The sequence below is a fragment of the Trypanosoma conorhini genome (assembly GCF_003719485.1).
Source record: "Trypanosoma conorhini strain 025E chromosome Unknown Tco_14.4_contig_00359, whole genome shotgun sequence".
NCBI lineage: Eukaryota > Euglenozoa > Kinetoplastea > Trypanosomatida > Trypanosomatidae > Trypanosoma > Trypanosoma conorhini.
The window spans coordinates 555-16,726 of NW_021704448.1; the positions used below are offsets into that span (position 1 = coordinate 555).

At 59.0% G+C, this 16,172-nt stretch overlaps 7 protein-coding genes across 7 annotated transcripts, besides 12 other annotated features; all 7 read right to left on the reverse strand.

The window, feature by feature from the left end:
- The first annotated feature begins 91 nt into the window (after nucleotides 1–91).
- Nucleotides 92–122: a microsatellite.
- Nucleotides 123–186: 64 nt separating this feature from the next.
- Nucleotides 187–227: a sequence feature (A-rich).
- A 59-nt stretch (nucleotides 228–286) lies between these two features.
- Nucleotides 287–324: a microsatellite.
- Nucleotides 325–716: 392 nt separating this feature from the next.
- Nucleotides 717–751: a sequence feature (GA-rich).
- A 153-nt stretch (nucleotides 752–904) lies between these two features.
- Nucleotides 905–2,443, reverse strand: Tco025E_05819 (uncharacterized protein; the record flags this gene model as incomplete). The annotated part of the gene is made up of 1 exon (XM_029372709.1): nucleotides 905–2,443. The coding sequence occupies one exon, from the start codon at nucleotides 2,441–2,443 to the stop codon at nucleotides 905–907; it is 1,539 nt and encodes a 512-aa protein (XP_029227166.1).
- Nucleotides 2,444–2,464: 21 nt separating this feature from the next.
- Nucleotides 2,465–2,485: a microsatellite.
- Nucleotides 2,486–2,850: 365 nt separating this feature from the next.
- Nucleotides 2,851–2,894: a microsatellite.
- Nucleotides 2,895–3,349: 455 nt separating this feature from the next.
- Tco025E_05820 (uncharacterized protein) lies at nucleotides 3,350–4,903 on the reverse strand (the record flags this gene model as incomplete). The annotated part of the gene is made up of 1 exon (XM_029372710.1): nucleotides 3,350–4,903. The coding sequence occupies one exon, from the start codon at nucleotides 4,901–4,903 to the stop codon at nucleotides 3,350–3,352; it is 1,554 nt and encodes a 517-aa protein (XP_029227167.1).
- Nucleotides 4,904–5,011: 108 nt separating this feature from the next.
- Nucleotides 5,012–5,073: a sequence feature (A-rich).
- Nucleotides 5,074–5,108: 35 nt separating this feature from the next.
- Nucleotides 5,109–5,162: a microsatellite.
- A 261-nt stretch (nucleotides 5,163–5,423) lies between these two features.
- Nucleotides 5,424–5,480: a sequence feature (A-rich).
- Nucleotides 5,481–5,487: 7 nt separating this feature from the next.
- On the reverse strand, nucleotides 5,488–6,150 carry Tco025E_05821 (uncharacterized protein; the record flags this gene model as incomplete). Its single annotated transcript, XM_029372711.1, has 1 exon — nucleotides 5,488–6,150. One exon carries the CDS (start codon nucleotides 6,148–6,150, stop codon nucleotides 5,488–5,490), a length of 663 nt encoding a protein of 220 aa, XP_029227168.1.
- Nucleotides 6,151–7,157: 1,007 nt separating this feature from the next.
- Tco025E_05822 (Reiske iron-sulfur protein precursor) lies at nucleotides 7,158–8,051 on the reverse strand (the record flags this gene model as incomplete). The annotated part of the gene is made up of 1 exon (XM_029372712.1): nucleotides 7,158–8,051. The coding sequence occupies one exon, from the start codon at nucleotides 8,049–8,051 to the stop codon at nucleotides 7,158–7,160; it is 894 nt and encodes a 297-aa protein (XP_029227169.1).
- A 274-nt stretch (nucleotides 8,052–8,325) lies between these two features.
- Nucleotides 8,326–8,355: a microsatellite.
- Nucleotides 8,356–8,476: 121 nt separating this feature from the next.
- Nucleotides 8,477–10,453, reverse strand: Tco025E_05823 (uncharacterized protein; the record flags this gene model as incomplete). The annotated part of the gene is made up of 1 exon (XM_029372713.1): nucleotides 8,477–10,453. The coding sequence occupies one exon, from the start codon at nucleotides 10,451–10,453 to the stop codon at nucleotides 8,477–8,479; it is 1,977 nt and encodes a 658-aa protein (XP_029227170.1).
- Nucleotides 10,454–10,569: 116 nt separating this feature from the next.
- Nucleotides 10,570–10,596: a microsatellite.
- A 40-nt stretch (nucleotides 10,597–10,636) lies between these two features.
- Nucleotides 10,637–11,599, reverse strand: Tco025E_05824 (chaperone DnaJ protein; the record flags this gene model as incomplete). Its single annotated transcript, XM_029372714.1, has 1 exon — nucleotides 10,637–11,599. One exon carries the CDS (start codon nucleotides 11,597–11,599, stop codon nucleotides 10,637–10,639), a length of 963 nt encoding a protein of 320 aa, XP_029227171.1.
- Nucleotides 11,600–11,920: 321 nt separating this feature from the next.
- Nucleotides 11,921–11,943: a microsatellite.
- A 124-nt stretch (nucleotides 11,944–12,067) lies between these two features.
- Tco025E_05825 (uncharacterized protein) lies at nucleotides 12,068–15,997 on the reverse strand (the record flags this gene model as incomplete). Its single annotated transcript, XM_029372715.1, has 1 exon — nucleotides 12,068–15,997. The coding sequence occupies one exon, from the start codon at nucleotides 15,995–15,997 to the stop codon at nucleotides 12,068–12,070; it is 3,930 nt and encodes a 1,309-aa protein (XP_029227172.1).
- Between the last annotated feature and the right edge of the window lie 175 nt (nucleotides 15,998–16,172).

The window sequence follows — 16,172 nt, forward strand, 5'->3', positions numbered from 1 at the left end:
CCCCCCTGCGAAGGGGGGAAACACGCAGAGGCATACAAGAAAAGGAAAAGGAAAGAAGATCAAAGCCAATTCGTTCGGTGGTGCACCCTCGGTTTTATTTTGTTGATGTTGTTGTTGTTGTTTTCCTTGGCACGCGGTGACACGTAGTTTTCTTCACGCCAGCGGGCCGAAAACGACGTCGAGGCTTAGATAAATACATAAATACATAAATACATATATATATATATCCATCTACCAGAAACTAAGGCGGGCGGCGCCAGCAAACACTGACGCGCATCAAATGATGACAACAGCAACAACTCATGCACACACACACACACACACCTGTGTGCATTTCCCCCACCCACCCCACCTCTCGGCACTCCAACGGCTTCAGGGTTTTCCTGAGCCAACGCTGATCTCCCCCTCCTCTACCTCCTCGCGGGGCGAAGAAGAAACTCAGTTGCCCAGACGAATTGAATTGACACAACCGACAGCAATGTACACGCCCGCACACACAGAGAAAAGTAAAAAGAAAGAAAAACGCACATCATGAGAAAATGGGGGAAAACCTCTGTGGGTAGAGCAAGTCCCCTAACTACGCAAACTCCCTCCCCGGACGAAAAATTGAATACGCACAGCGTGTCCCAAAGGAAGCTACACTTCTGGCGGACAAAAAAGAAAAAGAGTCACCCGCTTTTTGATACACCCTTCATACATCCCGCCAAAAGCGGCGCAAGAGGAAAGAAGAAAAGGAAAAAAGAAAAAAAAGGCACACATACACAGATCGCAGCAGGTCCAATAAAATAAATAAATAAAAAGAGGGTCGGGGCGCACAGTGCGTATTGTACCTATAATTTTTTTGAGGGTGCGAGGGGCAGTGCGATGAGGATGGTGCCAAAGGTGCATGCCAGTAAACAACAGTTTAGCGGCGCTTGCCCTTCCCTCTATTTGTCCCCCCGTTTGCAGTCCCCTCGCCCTTGGCAACCAACAAGCTTTCCTGAAGCCGACGAAGAAGGGCATTACCATCCTCTCTGTCACCGGTGAAACGCATGCTTGTGGATCCCGGCGCCACGGAGCCAACCGCAACGGCATCTTGCGGTGCCCCGCGAAGGGACCCCGACGATTGCGCCACATTTGGCATCCCACGATTAGTTTCCTTTTTCCCAAGAGAACTATCGCTTCGGTCTCGCTGACGTTCCGCACCCTTCGTCTCTTTTTGACGCCTATTTCGTTGCGGTTTCTGTTGCCGCTGCTGTTGTTGTTGTTGTTGTTGTGGTTGTGGTTGTGGTTGTTGTGGTTGTGGTTGTGGTTGCTGTGGATCGTTGTGTTTGCTCCACCCCTGCTGTGAATGGGCGTTGCTACTCTGAAGCTGATCGCGCTGCTGGTCTGGGTTGGTGGAAAAGAGCGAGGCGATATTTGACACGTTAAATGGGGCCGAAGTGCCGAGCGTTTTCACTGCGGCGGTGCGCGGCGGGGTTTTGGCTTCCGCGAGCGGGGGCACTTCGGTCCACCGGTGTGCGTGACCGCGGCGGCACCAGCCCTTGCGGGAACACGGCTGCTTGCCGTCGTCTACGCCGTGGCTAAAGCGGCAGTCCTCACGCGCGCACCCGCCGTTAATGTGATCGCAGCACAGCCGCGTCGCCCAGAGAAGCGTCGATGGCAACTCCGCCGACGTCGCCGACGTCGCGTTGCCCGGGGACTGGGCGCCTGCGGGCGTGGACTCCGCCGCCGCCGCCTCCTGCTTCCTCCGTTCCTCCTGCGCCGCAAGCGCCACCAGGCGCTCCTCGCTCGCGCGGATCAGTGGCGCGAGGGACTCGGTGCGGAGCACCTCTTTCAGCACCTCCATCGCCAGCGCGAGGCCGTTGTCGTCCACCTGCTTCACCGGGTCGTTAAACGGCACGGGGCAGAGGGCGATGTCGGGGTGCGAGCACTTGTCGGGCGAATCGTCCACAATGATGGTGTTCACGGCATGGAAGCTCTTCGGGTAGGCGTCAAAGATGCGCTGCAGATCCTTGATGGTGCGGTACGGCTTCTCCGGCGTCGGCCACATCGTGCACGAGTCGCGGTAGAGCCTGAAGAGCAGCCTGTCCTGAAAGCCGTCGAGGACCTTGTCTATGATGGGGTTGGAGGTGCGCTCCAGCCCGCTGGTCCACACCGCCACCACGAAGTTGTTCATCACAAACTTGATGAACTCGGCGACCCCCGGGCGGTCGACAAAGCTCCCCCGCCCGCGGGAGACCAGGACGCCGTTGAGGTCCAGCACCAGCAGGAAGGCGCGGCGCACGCTGCGGAGGCGCACGGTGATGTCGTAGCCGTGCCGGGTCGCGATGACGGCCGTGCCGTCGGTCTCGTCAATGCTGAGCACGACGCCGATCTCGGAGCGGCCCGTCGAGAGCTGCACACGGACGTACTGATCCGCCTCGAAGCGCTCGGTCTGGATGTTGTGCGGCGCGGCCTCCATGCTGAAGCGGCTCCCTCCTCCCACACACACACACACACGCACGACGATGCAGCGCAGGACCAAAAAGCAAAACACTCTCCCCCACCACCCAGAAAAAAAGGAAAAGGAAAAAGCGGCCAATCCGGCACACCACAAGATAACAAAGAAAAAAAAAATTTACCCTTCGTAAAAAGCTGCAGCCCGCAACTCACCCGCAAAGGAAAAAGACCCCTCGCCTCTACAGCTTGGTTGCCGTGAGTGAAGTATCGGGGAAGTGGTGTCAAGACCTCCTCCTTCGCGAGAGCAAGCAAAAGAAACGGAGGCAAAACTACAAACTAGGGTAAAAAAAGACTATATTTTCTCCTTGGTTTTTAAATCACCAAACTGTCTCTTGTGGGTTCTTGTTGTCCCTTCGCCCCTTCTTCTCCTTTTTGTTTGTGTTTGTTTGCTTTTTGTTGTTGTTGTTTTTTTTCCTCCACGTGGCGTCGATGTCGCCTCTCCTCCTTCCGGTGCTCTGCGGGGTGACGACGTGCGTGCGTGTGCTCCGCCGCGAAGTTCGGGTTCCGTCCAGACACGCGCGGGAACGCAAAGCAAATGAAAAAGCAAGCGTGGATGGGGGAAGGGTGTTCACTCTACTTGCCGCTGTGTAGGCAATAAAACCTGTTTGCACCTTCTTCTTCCGTCCCCGCCTTGTTACTCACGGAGGGGGAAAAATGGCAAGACAAAGACCAAACAACAATTATAACAGTAATAGTAATCATAACAGGAGGAGGGGAGTAGAGGGAGAAGGCGCACACGGTGTCCCCGTGCATGCGCATAGACGCACTGGCGGATCTGCACGGCCCACCGACACATCCATACACACAGACACCCGCAAACAGACAAAAAAAAAGTCATGCGCAAAATTGCACTCCGGTTTCCCCTTCGCTAGTATCCGGGGTTCTTTGACACGCAAATGAGCACTGCTAGCCACACAACGGAGAGCACGGCGGAAACAGCCACGACCCACGTTATCTCCAGCTGAGACCCGTTTCGCGGGACTAACTTTTCGAACTCCGTCGTGCTGTTTCCCCACAACTCGCGCACGTGGAACATCACAACCTGGTGCAGATAAGCTTTAACTTCGACCAAATGCTGGTTCTGCCACATCAAATCCTCTTCCTTTTCCTCCACGCCTGCCGCACCTGACTCGTTGCTAGCTGGCGCAGCACTCTGCTGCTGCCGCTTCTCTTGCTGCTTCTTCGCGCGGGCCAGCCCGTCCAACGCTGCGACCTCAGCCCCGGAAAACAGCCGCAGCTGGATGACGTCATACATTTGCAGGAAGCCCACCAGCTTCTCCAGCATCTCCAGCAGAGCGATGTCGGCCCGAGCAAACCGCAGCTCATGGAAGCCGTACGAGCCAACCGGGTCCAAGACCTCATCCATCTCGCTCACAAAGGAAGCCAAGACCGGCACCTCCGGAATTGGCCTGCTGTTGACGCCGTGAAACGCGAACGTCGGCGACCACTTCCCATAGAAATCCCTCCTGACGCGAAAAAAAAGCACCAATGGGCTGCAGCTCACAACAGAGCGGTGGCCGTACTCGCACAGGCGTCGGTAGAGGAGCGGTAGAAGGTCAAACGCCACGCCCATCCTCGCACAAAAAATGCAGTTTCTAGTGTAATAAAACACCACCGTCGTGGGAAGGGGCCGAAGCGGAGGATGAAAACGAAATGAGTGGCGCGGCATCGGAGTGGGTCGCTTTGACGCAGGTGCCGTGTGGGGGCCCGGCGTTTCCGTCTGGGAACTGTCGGCGGGCGCTACAGGGGGACCGATGAGCTTCTCTAAGCTGATCCACGGCAGCAGCGGGGCGGCAACCCGCGGATCACGCGACACACGCCTCTCCGCCTCGGCCCACCAACCGGCCACCTGCTGAATGTAGTCGTAGATTTGCCCTGGCGCACTCGACTCCGGCGAAAGGTGGTAGAAACGAATAATGGGCCGCCGCTGCACATTTCTTTGGTAAAACTGCTGCGCCGCGTCAAATGTGCTGTTCGAGACGAGCAGCCATGGCATCTCCCGAAGCGTCGCGTTGGCTCGCTTGGCGTATATTTCCTTCTCCTCTCCCACATGCAAGGGCCCGTCACCCGGCCGGTGCGTGGTGAGTCGCATCAGCTCCTCCTTCACAAACTGGTAACTTTCTGGAAACATTCCCACCGTGCGATTGGCGCGAATCCACCGCTCCATCTCCCACCGCAGAGCAACCTCCTGAGACGCGTCCCACGGCGTCTGGCACACGGGCGTACAGCACCACGAGGACAGAGCAGTGTCACGCCCGAAGAGAGCCGAGAGGTGGTCGGCCAGCGTGAGCGTCGGGCAAACGTTGGCGGTGGCATCGGTTGGGGCCACACCGGACGCTGCGGCCGCCGGAAACGCAACCCACGCGAGAACCAACAGGAACCCCGGCAACGCTAAAAACACAGAGAGGCAGCGGCGCGGCATCGCCCCACTGCCCCGCACGCACACAGAGAAACAGAGAGCAGGGGGAAGGGGCAAGGAGCAGCGGAAATACGCAGCAAGTGGATTAGGAGCTGAAAGTGAGGCAGGAGCAAAAAAAAAATAATAACAAGAAGAACAATAATAAAAGCAAAGAAAGAAAGAAGAAAAAATAAGATAATCATCATCAAATGTCAAGTGATCTTCGCCTTTTTTTTTGTTGCTGTTGTTGTTTTTCTTGCTGCTGCTGTGGTTGCCGTCGTTGACACTTCTTTTACCTTCGCTCGCTCCCTGCCTCTCGTCTGACCTCCATTTCCTTCTCACTGCTGCCCCGCTGCCGCCGCTGCGGGCGGTGCGGCCCCCAGGGAGATTCGCCCTACCCGGGCCTCACGGCACCTCCGCCCCACAGACGCAAGGCAGCTCGCAGCCAAATCCGGCACATAGCCGCCGCAGGGGAATGGAAGGCGATAGAAAACAAAAAGGACCAATAAAAAGAAATTGCTCCCCCGCGTCGGCGCATGCAAGAAAAAAAAAACAGAAAGAAAGGGCAGATAAAAAAACAAACCAAAACACAAAGAGCAAAGGACCTCTCACACGGAATCCACGCCGTAGAATAGTGCAAGGGGGATTCGCTGGTGGGACTTGGAAAGCAGTGCTGACACAAGCAGCTCCGCCCCGGCATCAGACAGGACGTTTTTTCCATGGTAAACAACAACCCATGCACGATCCACTGCCAACGCCGCCGCTAAACTCACTTGGTTAAGTAATGCACGCAAAACGGCGTGACGGTATGCTACATTTATCGCTTTGTCCTTCCCAGCACTGCTGGGAGGACCCGGGGCCGGCACGTGGAAGGTAAAACAATAATGTTTGCCTGTGTCACCCCTCGTGACATCCACCTCGACCTGGCCATGCGCGGGGGAGGCTGTGCCCGCGTCCTGTGGAGAGGCGCTGAGTGTGAGCAGCTGACAAACGTTGCGCCTGTGCCCAAGCGGACGGCTCTCCACCGGCGAGAGAGCGGCGTGACTTGGCCAACCCAAGGCACCGGAGAACGAGGGTCCGCCCTTGTCTACCGTGGGGCACACCGCACATGCAGGCACAGAGGGCCCGGCGCTTTTTGCCACCGCGTCCCTCTCAATGACACAAGGCACCCTGCGCCGCAGCGGAGCGGTGACGCGATACGCCATGGGTCTCTCGCAGAAGCTGGGCTCCTCCCTGGCGCGCTTGGCGCCCAAGAAGGTGGACCTCGGCATTTGATCCGCGTCCAAACGCGACAGCAGAAGTGTGCAGGGCACAGAGAGAACCCCACAAGGGCGGAGAACTCAAACCAAGGGGCCGGGTGTGTAGAGGGTGGCCTCCGGTCTTCGCTAGAAGGAGCCACTTGTGGGTGGGAAACGTGCGGGGAAGAGTAAAAAGAAGAAAAGGTGAAAAGATGAGAGACGCGGATTTTTTCTTTCTTTTATGTGGGTGGCGGCAGTTGCACTGAAGACACCACGGCGAGCAGAGAAGCGCGGGCAACGCAGCCGCGCCCACGCGCACCACCCCCTCCTCCGCTCCCCTCAGGGACGCCCTGTCTTGCTAGCTGCGGATGCAGCGAGGACCACGAAGGGAAGAAGAAAAAAGAAGAAAGAGATGCCGAGGGCGCAGGGGAGAAACTAAACCCCTCCAGAGCCACTACTAGTTTGCCGGCTCACCACCATCACCTTTCCTCTATTTCTCCACTTTTTTTGTCGTTTGTTTTCGTTTGTTTTTTTTTGTTTGTTGTTCTTTCCTCTACTTCCCTCCTCTATCTCAATGCCCCTCCCCTCCCACCCATCACTGGCTCTCTCTTATAATAAATATTTGCCGCATCTCCCGTTTCAAGTTCCGCTTCACACACGCGCGCACACACAAACTGGCGCCCGATGCGTGCACCTGCTTCTTCCACCTATTCTCCGCCTTCGTCCCTGCCCTTGCTGCAGCTCGCTCGCTCGTCCTACTTTGCATCCTCTTCCTTACGCGCCTACTTTTCTCCCCCTTCCCTCCAACCACGCCGCCGCTCATTAAGCCCGTTGCCTACCCGGCGGGGATTCCTAACTAACAACATTGGCACAGCACTTGCAAGTATGCCCAGTGTACCCTCCACCTCTCCTAGGCGCGGTAGCCCGGGAAGGGGCAAGCACACACACACAGAGATGAAAAAAAAAAAAAACGGAAGACACACACAAAAATTCACCATGCTAAACCATTTCCCTCCTCCTGACCCCTCTGCCGAAACGCATTACAGCTTTCCAATATAAATGGTGTTGTCGTCAATCCACCTGTAGGGCGGAATCTCCAGGTTCAGCGGTGCCGGGCCCTGACGAATGCGGCCAGAGGCGTCGTAGTGGCTGCCGTGGCAGGGGCAGAAGAAGCCGTTGTACAGCCCCTCGTTGGCGATGGGAATGCAGCCCAAGTGCGTGCAGATGGCAATGACGACGGCCTTGTCGCGGTGATCGGGGAAGCGGGCCTCGTCGGTCTCCGGGTGCTTCAGGGCGCTCAGGGGTGTCTCCATCACCTCCTTCATCTGGCGGGCACTGCGCCGGTAGACGAAAATGGGCCGCCCGCGCCAGACAATTGTTTTGCACTGGCGCTCCTCTAGCTCCCCCACCTCGGCCTCAATGTTCATCTGGCCAACCATAGACATGGCCGGCTGGCCAACGTACCAGAGCGGTAGCACGGCGTAGCGCGCCATCAGAATGACAAACCCCAAAAGGGCAGAGTTCAGTGCGTAATCCGTCACACGCGCCCGGTCCTCCAGCTCCTCCGGCAGCTTCGGCTTCAAGATGTACTTGCGGAAGAAGTCCTCATCCCACATCGAGGCATCGTAGTCCTTCAAGGCAACCCCCGCCGTGGCCTCAATTCGGCCCTCCGGGGCGCCGTCGGGGTAGGTGTTAAGCACCACCTCCGAGGAGGTGTCTACGCTGCAGAGCGCGGGGTCGGAGTACTTCGCGTACCGGCCGTGCTTATCCACCATCTCCTTCGACACCGGCGGCTTCATAAACTCGTCCGACCAGGAACTCACAGGCTTGTCCTTCACCGTCAACGGGTTGGAACCCTCAAGCTGTTTAAACACCAGGGAAACATGGCTGAGCCGTGTTCTACGGAAGGCCGAGATGCAGGATCGACGAAACATGTGTAGAGAACAGGGCGGGGGCTTCAAGCGACCACAAGAAAAAACGGGATACCTGGAGGTATATACCTATTATCTGCTCCTGCGGCGCGTGCGGCAAAGCATAAAAAAAAAAGGAAGAGAATGAGAATGAGCAGACGGTGGAGTCGTGGCAGAAAAGACCTGCCCCACCCCACCTCGTTCCCACCACACACAGAGGCAGACGGGCGCACACAAGCAACGTGCACTCTGACAGGCAGGCAAAAAATAGCAATCCGACGCACCGAGTTAAATGTTGAAAAATAAAAAATAAAAACCAAAAAAAAAATCGTCACTAATAAACAAATAAAGTAGTGATAATAAACACGTATTGCAACTTGTGTAACTGACTTTTCAGTCGCTCTGAGTTTCCCCCTCATTTTCACTGGCACCGACACCGCGCGCCGCCGCTACACGATATCCACCGCGGGAAACATCGAAAGGCCAACCATGAAAGCGACTCTTCGGGTGACGTCACTCGTGGTCGCCAGCACCACAGGCGTACGAGCCCAAAAGGAGCGTGAGCGGGATTTGAACAGAGGCGCCGGTTTCCCACGAATGCTGGTCCGGGCCGCGTGGCCACTCTTAGCCTCAGCCTCCTCCTTCATGGACGCAAGGACGCCCGCCACTAAAGTGTCAACCTCGCTTGCACTGTCCAAGGCGCCCCTACACGTCACGTAACCGGAGGTGGAAGAGACCAGCTTTGCTAGCTGCTTCGCCACCAGCACACTGATGAGGCTGGAGCTACCGATGTTGGGCTCCCCCGCCAGCTCTTCTCCGGCAAGGGCATCCTCGGCCAAGAAAAAACGCTCGTGGCTATCCTCAAGAAGAAACACCTCGTCTTGAAGTCCTAAAAGTGTCACACCGCCTTGACTTCGCCTCGTGTGAACAGCGTACGGGTCCAGTGCGGCGTGGAGGTCCCCCAACGTTTTCTTGCTTGCTGCTGTGGTGGTTGCATGCATCAGCGAGAGCAACACACGGCGGGAGTGGAAGCGACGCGGGCCCTCATCATCCAACGCAGAGTGTACCAAGTCCAGGAAGACGGAGTGGGGCACCACCACCTCCCGATGCCGCGAAAGCTGCAACAGCTGATTCGTGTTTTGCAGGAGGAAGGCGGTGTCAGGGACGACGATGTTGTGGTGCAGGCGGCGGTTGAGAAGCAGCTCCACCCGCGCCGCCGCGTCGTGCACCCCCGCCCCGCCAAAAAGCTCGCCGGACGCCTCTGTCCACGCGGCTGCGGTCAACCCGTCTTCTAGCCGCCGCTCCTCGCGCCAGCGGCCACCACCACTACAACTACCACTACTACTGCCACCGCCGCGAGTACAGTGCGCGACACCACTACTACGGCCACTCACACGGGCCTGGGCCCTACTGCGTGGAAGAACGTCGTGAGCTTCGCTCGGCAGCACCAAAGTGAGAGCCACCCGCCGCACGAGCAACGTATCCCACGACGCGGCCAACGACTGCATGAACCTCAGCGGCTCCTTACACAGCGGCCGAAGAGGCTCCACCGTCGCCTCAAGCGCCATCAACTTCGCCCGCTGCACCTCGCTCAGGCCCTTGAGAAGCGCCAGACTACCAAAATCCTCGAAAAGCAGCTGCCGCCGAGCGTCCTCGGTGGATGGCTTTGCAAAGACAAAGGGGTGATCCAGCACTGCGCGGCCGATGCGCAGAAGCGGGGCCACCTCAACCTGTGAGGAAAGGCGTTTGTCGTCTACAACGCGGCGCATCTGCGAAAAAAGATAGTAGAGCCCCAGCCTTTGCTGGGAGTACCGGGTCTCGCGAAGGAGCTGCATGCCCTGTTGAAGCAGGATGCGAAACTGCTCGGCCTCCGTCAGCTCCGTCAGCCCCGGCAACGGGAAGTGCAACGCCCCCTTAAAGCCGCCGTTCACCTTGACGGAGGCCCACGCACCGCCGTCAAAGGGCAATGCGTTGGGCGCCGCGGCTCGCCCGCGCACCGCCGCCGCCACGCTACGGGCGTAGTCCACGTCCTCGCCTTCGGCCGCTATCATCTGCGCCAGAATTCTGCTTTGGTGTGCACGATGAGGCTGCTGCTGCAGCGCCACCAAAGCCAGCTCGTCGACAGAGAGACTCTGCAAGGACTCCACGCCTGCAACCCCAGAGGACGAACGCGGTCGCGGGTGACGCTCCGCGCCCACGAGGTGTCCTGAGCGGCTAAGCAACTCGTACACGCATAGAGCATCGGCCGCCTTGCGGTGTCGAATACACACGCGCATGCATTCCCCCACCGCCGCGTAAATGAGAGAGAATTCATGGGGACTGCCGCTGCTGGATCGCAGGAGCGAAGAGGCGACTTGCACGGCCGCCTCCCATGGTGCAGCTGCAGCGCACGATTTACTAAGCAGTTCCTTTACTCTAGCATCCATCCTGGCCTCCTCTCTCCACCACGAGGCAAAATGCAACACGAGTCAAGAGGAAAAACAGGCGCGCAGAAGCACAGGAACCCTCATACACGCAGTCAAGCAACGAGCGAGAAAGTTGTGGTGGTGGAGGAGGAGGAGGAGGAGGAATAAAAAGTAAGCGGTTACAACGCGCTGGACGGAGAGGGTTTACCACACGCCCCCACAGAGGGGTGACGCCACATATAACTCCTCGGCAGACTTCACAGGGAAGAATTCCTCAAACTTTGGTCTCCAGTTTTTGGCCTTCCACTTGCGTTTTGGGGCGCGGTTTGGGCTCGGCTCCGCCCTCAGCTTATGTCCAACGCGAAGAGTGGCGCTGCCATTGTAGCGCTCGCGCGATGCCCAGACGAGGAGATTCTCTGTGGGGCACTTCTCCGAAATCCATTGCCGCACTAGCGCCCTGGCGTCCGCCTCGCTGGTGCTGGCGGGCCGCCAGACGGCAACGTCGGTCGCGTTTCTGTCACGCAGCACGCGGACGGTGAAGGTGGCGCCGGCGTCGCGGGGGCTGCGCCGTGAGAGCCGCTGGTACGGGTCCCCGCCCGCCGCCGCCGCACCGGGCGCCCCGGTGAAGCTCTGAAGACAGCCTCGCCCCACCACGGCGCAGAGGAACAGCAGCAGGACCGACGCAAATACTTTGCACACAAAGCGTCGGGACTCCTTTCGGCTCGCCCTCTGGGAAAACGCGAAGTCGTCCTCCGGGCTCCACGAGACAAACGCCTCCACCCATCCATGTCTCTCCCGCAAGACCTCGGAGGCGTACGCTCGGCGAGCTAGAAAGTAAAGCGTCCTCGCAACCGCAAATTTGACGAGCGAGACAAGGATGCTACGCGGCGACAGGTCCTCTGCTTCAAGCCCCTGCAGCTTATCAGCGCCCGCCTCATCGAAAATAATGCGCAGCCTCTTGTCCTTCAGGACGTTGTAGGCCTTGCTCACCGCGCGAAACGCCTCCCCCGCCTTCTTGTTGCCGATGTTTTTGTCCGGGTGAAGCTTGAGGGCTAGTGTGAGGTAGCTGCGGCGGATGTCCTTCTCACTCGCGTCCCGCGGCACGCCTAGGACTTCATAGTAGTTCTTCTCGTTGTCAAGGATCCAGTCAATGCGGGAGGGCTCCATGGGCTCCACCATATATATATATAGCTAGCTGTAATGCGTAGTGAATGCGTTTATCCACACGGCTGGGCGCGGCAGATGTGGCCCTCCGCCGCTTTGGTTTGTTTGTGCTGTTTGCGCGTGTCCCCCGCCCGCGACCCGGCGACCAAGAGAAGAGGCGTGGAGCAAAAATGGCCTCACGGCGTCCGCACAGGGAGCGAAGCCAATAAAACAAAAAATAAAACAAGAAGGAACAGTGAGCAGAAACTCCGTCGCGCCATCAAATTGTTGTGACGGAAATAGGCCCGCACACACACACACACATTTCCCTTTTTTCTGCCGCCGAAAAAAAAAAAAAAAAAAAACAATCCGCAGATGGGGGACTGCCCCAGAACACACAAATCCAAAAGAGAACCAAATAAAAACTACTCAAAAAAAAACTTAAGAAACTCTGTTGACGCTGCCTCCGTCCCACCACCACCACCGCCGCCGCTAGGGGAGAATAAACAGCTCACAGCCCTCATGCACCGATGCAAATGCAACCTCGTGCGGGACGTCAACCTCCGGTCGGGCGTTGTGTCCGCGGAGGAAAAAGTCCTTTGCGCGGTTCAGCGGAAATGCCCCATGTTCTTCAGACTGACGCTCACAAGCCTCCACGAGGGCCTCTACCGCACAGCGAGCTCCGGCCGCCTCGTGCACGTGCGGAAGAGGCGCCTCCTCGTCGCGTGATCGCTTTTGCCCGTGACACGCACGCGGGGGCATCTCCAGCGCCGCGAGAAACGCATCCACCGCCTCCTTCAGCCCGCCTGCCACGCCCCAAGGCGGCCAGGAGAAAAGCAGCGCGGCAAACACCCACGCCCGTTCCTCGATCAGGGAAAGCTGGAAGGGTGTGGCGGCGGGACAGGCACCCGTTGCTGCTGCAGTCGTCACCTGCAGGAAGAGTCCCAGGGCCTCCAACGAGGCCAAAAGCGCCGGACACATCTTCACCAACGTGTACAACAAACGCGCGGTGGCCACCGTGGCGCATCGCCGGGCAAACATATCATTCGCCCAAGCGAGAAGCATCGGCGCCGCCTGGAGGAGGCTCATGTCCGGAGGCTCCCCCCTCGTCTGTCGTTCGACAGCTGAGATAATAAAGCCCCGCAGCAGGACGGGCTGCGAGGGGGCCCGTGGGCACTCCTTCAGGGGCAATGGAACAATAGAAGTCGTACGGCGAACCCCGCGACGCCGCATCGCTCCATCCACCATCCACTGCGTCGTCGCTAGAGCGGCGGCAACGCAAGGGGAAAGACACTCAGCCCAACCAGCTCGCAGTTTCCCCTCAAGCTCCGACTCATACCGCAAGGCAAACTCGTTTCCGTGCGCACGCTCCAGCAGAAGGAAGACGGCATGCCACGCATACACCTGCGCCTGCGGGTGTGTCACGTGCTGCAGAGACCACTTAAAGAGGGTATGGTCGCAGCAGCTCGCCGTGGCCAGCGGCAGTCGAGCGAGAGCCAAAACAAGAAGGCGTGCCACATCCCCGGCAAGAGCAGAAAGTTCTCTGAAGAGCAGAAACGGCGTCAAGTGCTGCTCAAGCAGCGCACGAGTAAAAGCGGTCGACGTGGGCGCCGCCGCCTCACCCGCAGCCAGGGCCAAACATTGGCACAAGAAACAAATAACACGGCGGCTGAGGGAAAGGTTGGCGGCGACCGACCCACGCACAATCCCAAAGAGCTGCGCGAGAAAGAGGTTGCACGTCGAGGTGCGGGTCACCACAATGCGACAGAGAGACGCCTCCTCCTCGGTGCTATGGGACCCGGCAGCCGAAAAGAGATACTCGTGTGCCTCCTTCACACTCTCCGCGGGGCTGTCGCATTTCATGTGCACAACGGCGAAGGAGACCAAGACTGCCAGCAGCGCCGGTCCCCAGCTGCAGGACCGCAGGGCATCCAGCCACGCCCTTTCCTCGGAGCGAAACAGCTGAAGGAAGACGCAGGAAAGCTCCTCCGGCACACCGCACACCCGAGCCGTGGCAGCGACGGAATCCACGTGCAGGGGACCTCGGTGGGGCAGCTCGCCCCTCCACCTGTAGTACGCCGCACTGGTCTTCAACGCGGCGAGCGCGGCAATGGTGTGGCCTTCGTCGTCGTCGCCGTCGTCGCCGCCGCCGCCGCCTGCTGTGGCCAGCCGCCTCGCCTCCTCCGAAAAGCAAGGGAGGCGGGCGAGTTGACTAAAGAAAAATTCCTCAAGCACGTGAACCTCCACCGGGGCGGGGCAGCCAGTTGCAGCAAGCGTCAAGAGCAACGAGGCCGCCCAGTGGGGATGATGGCAGAACGACTTCTCGAGCAGCGCCCGCGGCGACGCGGAGTCGTGCAGAAGTAGTGCGTCGGGCAGCCCCGTGCTCGCCGCGTTGCGGTTGGCCTCCACAAGCCGCATAAAATGACGCAAAATACGCGCCCGAAGTGCGGCAGCGTCGCCTGGGACGCGAAGCAGCTGTGTGAGCAGGTCGTTTTCGAGCAGGTGCCGCACCTGCCGCCACACAAGTCCGTCTGCCGCCGTGATTTCGTCGCCCCGGACGATGGCAACGGCGGCGGCGGCGTGCTCCAGCACGGCGGAGCTGAGAAACAACAGGACGGTGCCGGTGCTTCCGTCAAAGAGAAGGCAGCGACTGTCCACGGCGGCGCAGCCGAGTTCTAAGCACTGCCGCAGCGCCTCGGCAACGATCTCCGTGGCAAGACGCAGCATAAACTCCTGGCACGCAGGAAGCAAAAACGCCACCGCTGAGGCGAGGCACCGCATAGTCTCGCTGGAAAGAGACAAGAAACGATTATTAAAGGGCCACTGGCCTTCGCCCACCTCATCCTCAAGAAGCGCAGGACCACACGACTCCCTCACAAGCTGCAACAGCGTGTTCGCAAGGATGGAAACAGTCTCCGGCGGCAGCTTGCCTGCCCCAGCGCTGCCTCCCCCGCAGGCAGCCTCCAGGGAGAGAAGCTGAAGCAGGAAGCAAGGAAGCGAGACGCAGCCTCCATCATGCACAGTCCGCACGACCCGTCGGGCCACATCATTGACGTTGCTGAATTGATCTGTGACAGCCGCCAAAAAATGTGGCCCCTTCACTGCTGCTTCAAAGGCGTTGCTGTTGATGTCTGCAAGTTCAAAAATAACACGGAGAGTAGGCCCCGCGGGCACCATTTCGGTTGGAAGCACATTTAACAAGGACACTAGCACCACCGCCGAATCTGCCGAGGCTGTTCGAAGAGACTCAATGACGTAATCGGCAATATCGCTGCTGCACCCAGCTCCCACGGACTGCGCCGCCACGAGGAGCTCCCGAACGGTTTCCGACGCAGCCACAACGATGTCAACGTTGAGATGCAGCAGCAGCAGCGTTAGGTGGCGAAGCAGCTGCACCGGCACGCCTGCAGAAGTCTCACCGCCGCTGCTGCCGGCGCCGTCTTCCACGCTGGGGAGCAGCAGCGCCGTCCGCGTGGTCCCGTAGGTCACGAGAAACCTTGCCAGGCAAAGCGCATTCACGACGACCGGCTCATCGTCTCTAAACGTCTCCAACACCCCTGCCAAGTAAGCTAGGAAAGACCCACGCGGCGCAGCGTCGCCTGTGGTGGCGGCAGCGGCCAGCGCAGCCGCCAGGCCCTCCAGCAGCGTCGGGTGGGTGGCACACGTCTCGAAGACTTGGTGGAGGAGGTAGAGCGCCAGCTCCACCCGGTACGCATCACGCAGAAGGGGCAGGAAGGCGCAGACACAGGAAACGCAGTGCTCGGAAAGAACCCGCAGAAAGGTGGGACTCATGTCAGACAAATCTGTCAGGAGAAGAAGACCCGCGGGGGAATCGCCTTCGCGCGAAAGTCCCACGCGCACCGCCTCACACATGCGGCGTGCCAGTCCTGCAAGGGACATGCCACACGCGGCACCCCCCGCGACCTCGTCGCCGCGGTCCTCCGTCCCCAGCAGGCCGCCCTCAAGAGAGTCCGCCCCACCGCCCATCCCCGCGGCATGCTCCGCGGCCTCCCGCAGCAGCAAGAAGAAGAGGCTAAGCAGCGCTAGGCCCGCCTTGTAAAGCTGCACGTGGCGATGCAATGCAGACGCGGCGCACAGCTTTTCCGCCAGCTGCGCAAGCGCCTCGTGAAAAGAGAGAAATGCCCCCCGCAGTGACGCCAGTGAGGGAGTGGGCACTGCACTGGCGTCCGATGAGTCTTCGCATCCAGTTCCCACGGCCTGCTTGCAAAACAGAGGGGAAAAACTTTGCCGTAGCAGAAACACGGTGTCCTGCAGCGCCTGAACGACGGCGTTTGTGGAAAGTCGCTCAAACTGGCTCAGGAGGCAAGTAACACAGAGCGTCCGAAGGGGAACAAACGCCCCCGCTGTCGCCCCACCGCCCACCGGAAGTATGCTGTGATGAGGATTGTAGCATTCCTGCATGGAGAACTTTTCACCCAGCGGCGGCGCTACACTGCCGCCTCTCCGTCGCCTCTCTGTTGCCAGCAACTTCCGCCGCCCAAGACGACGTCAAAGCAAAAAAAGAAACAAAAAGGAAGCCGCAGAAAAAAAATAACTCTGAATACGGGGAGATTGGGGGGGGATGGAGAGAGGAAGG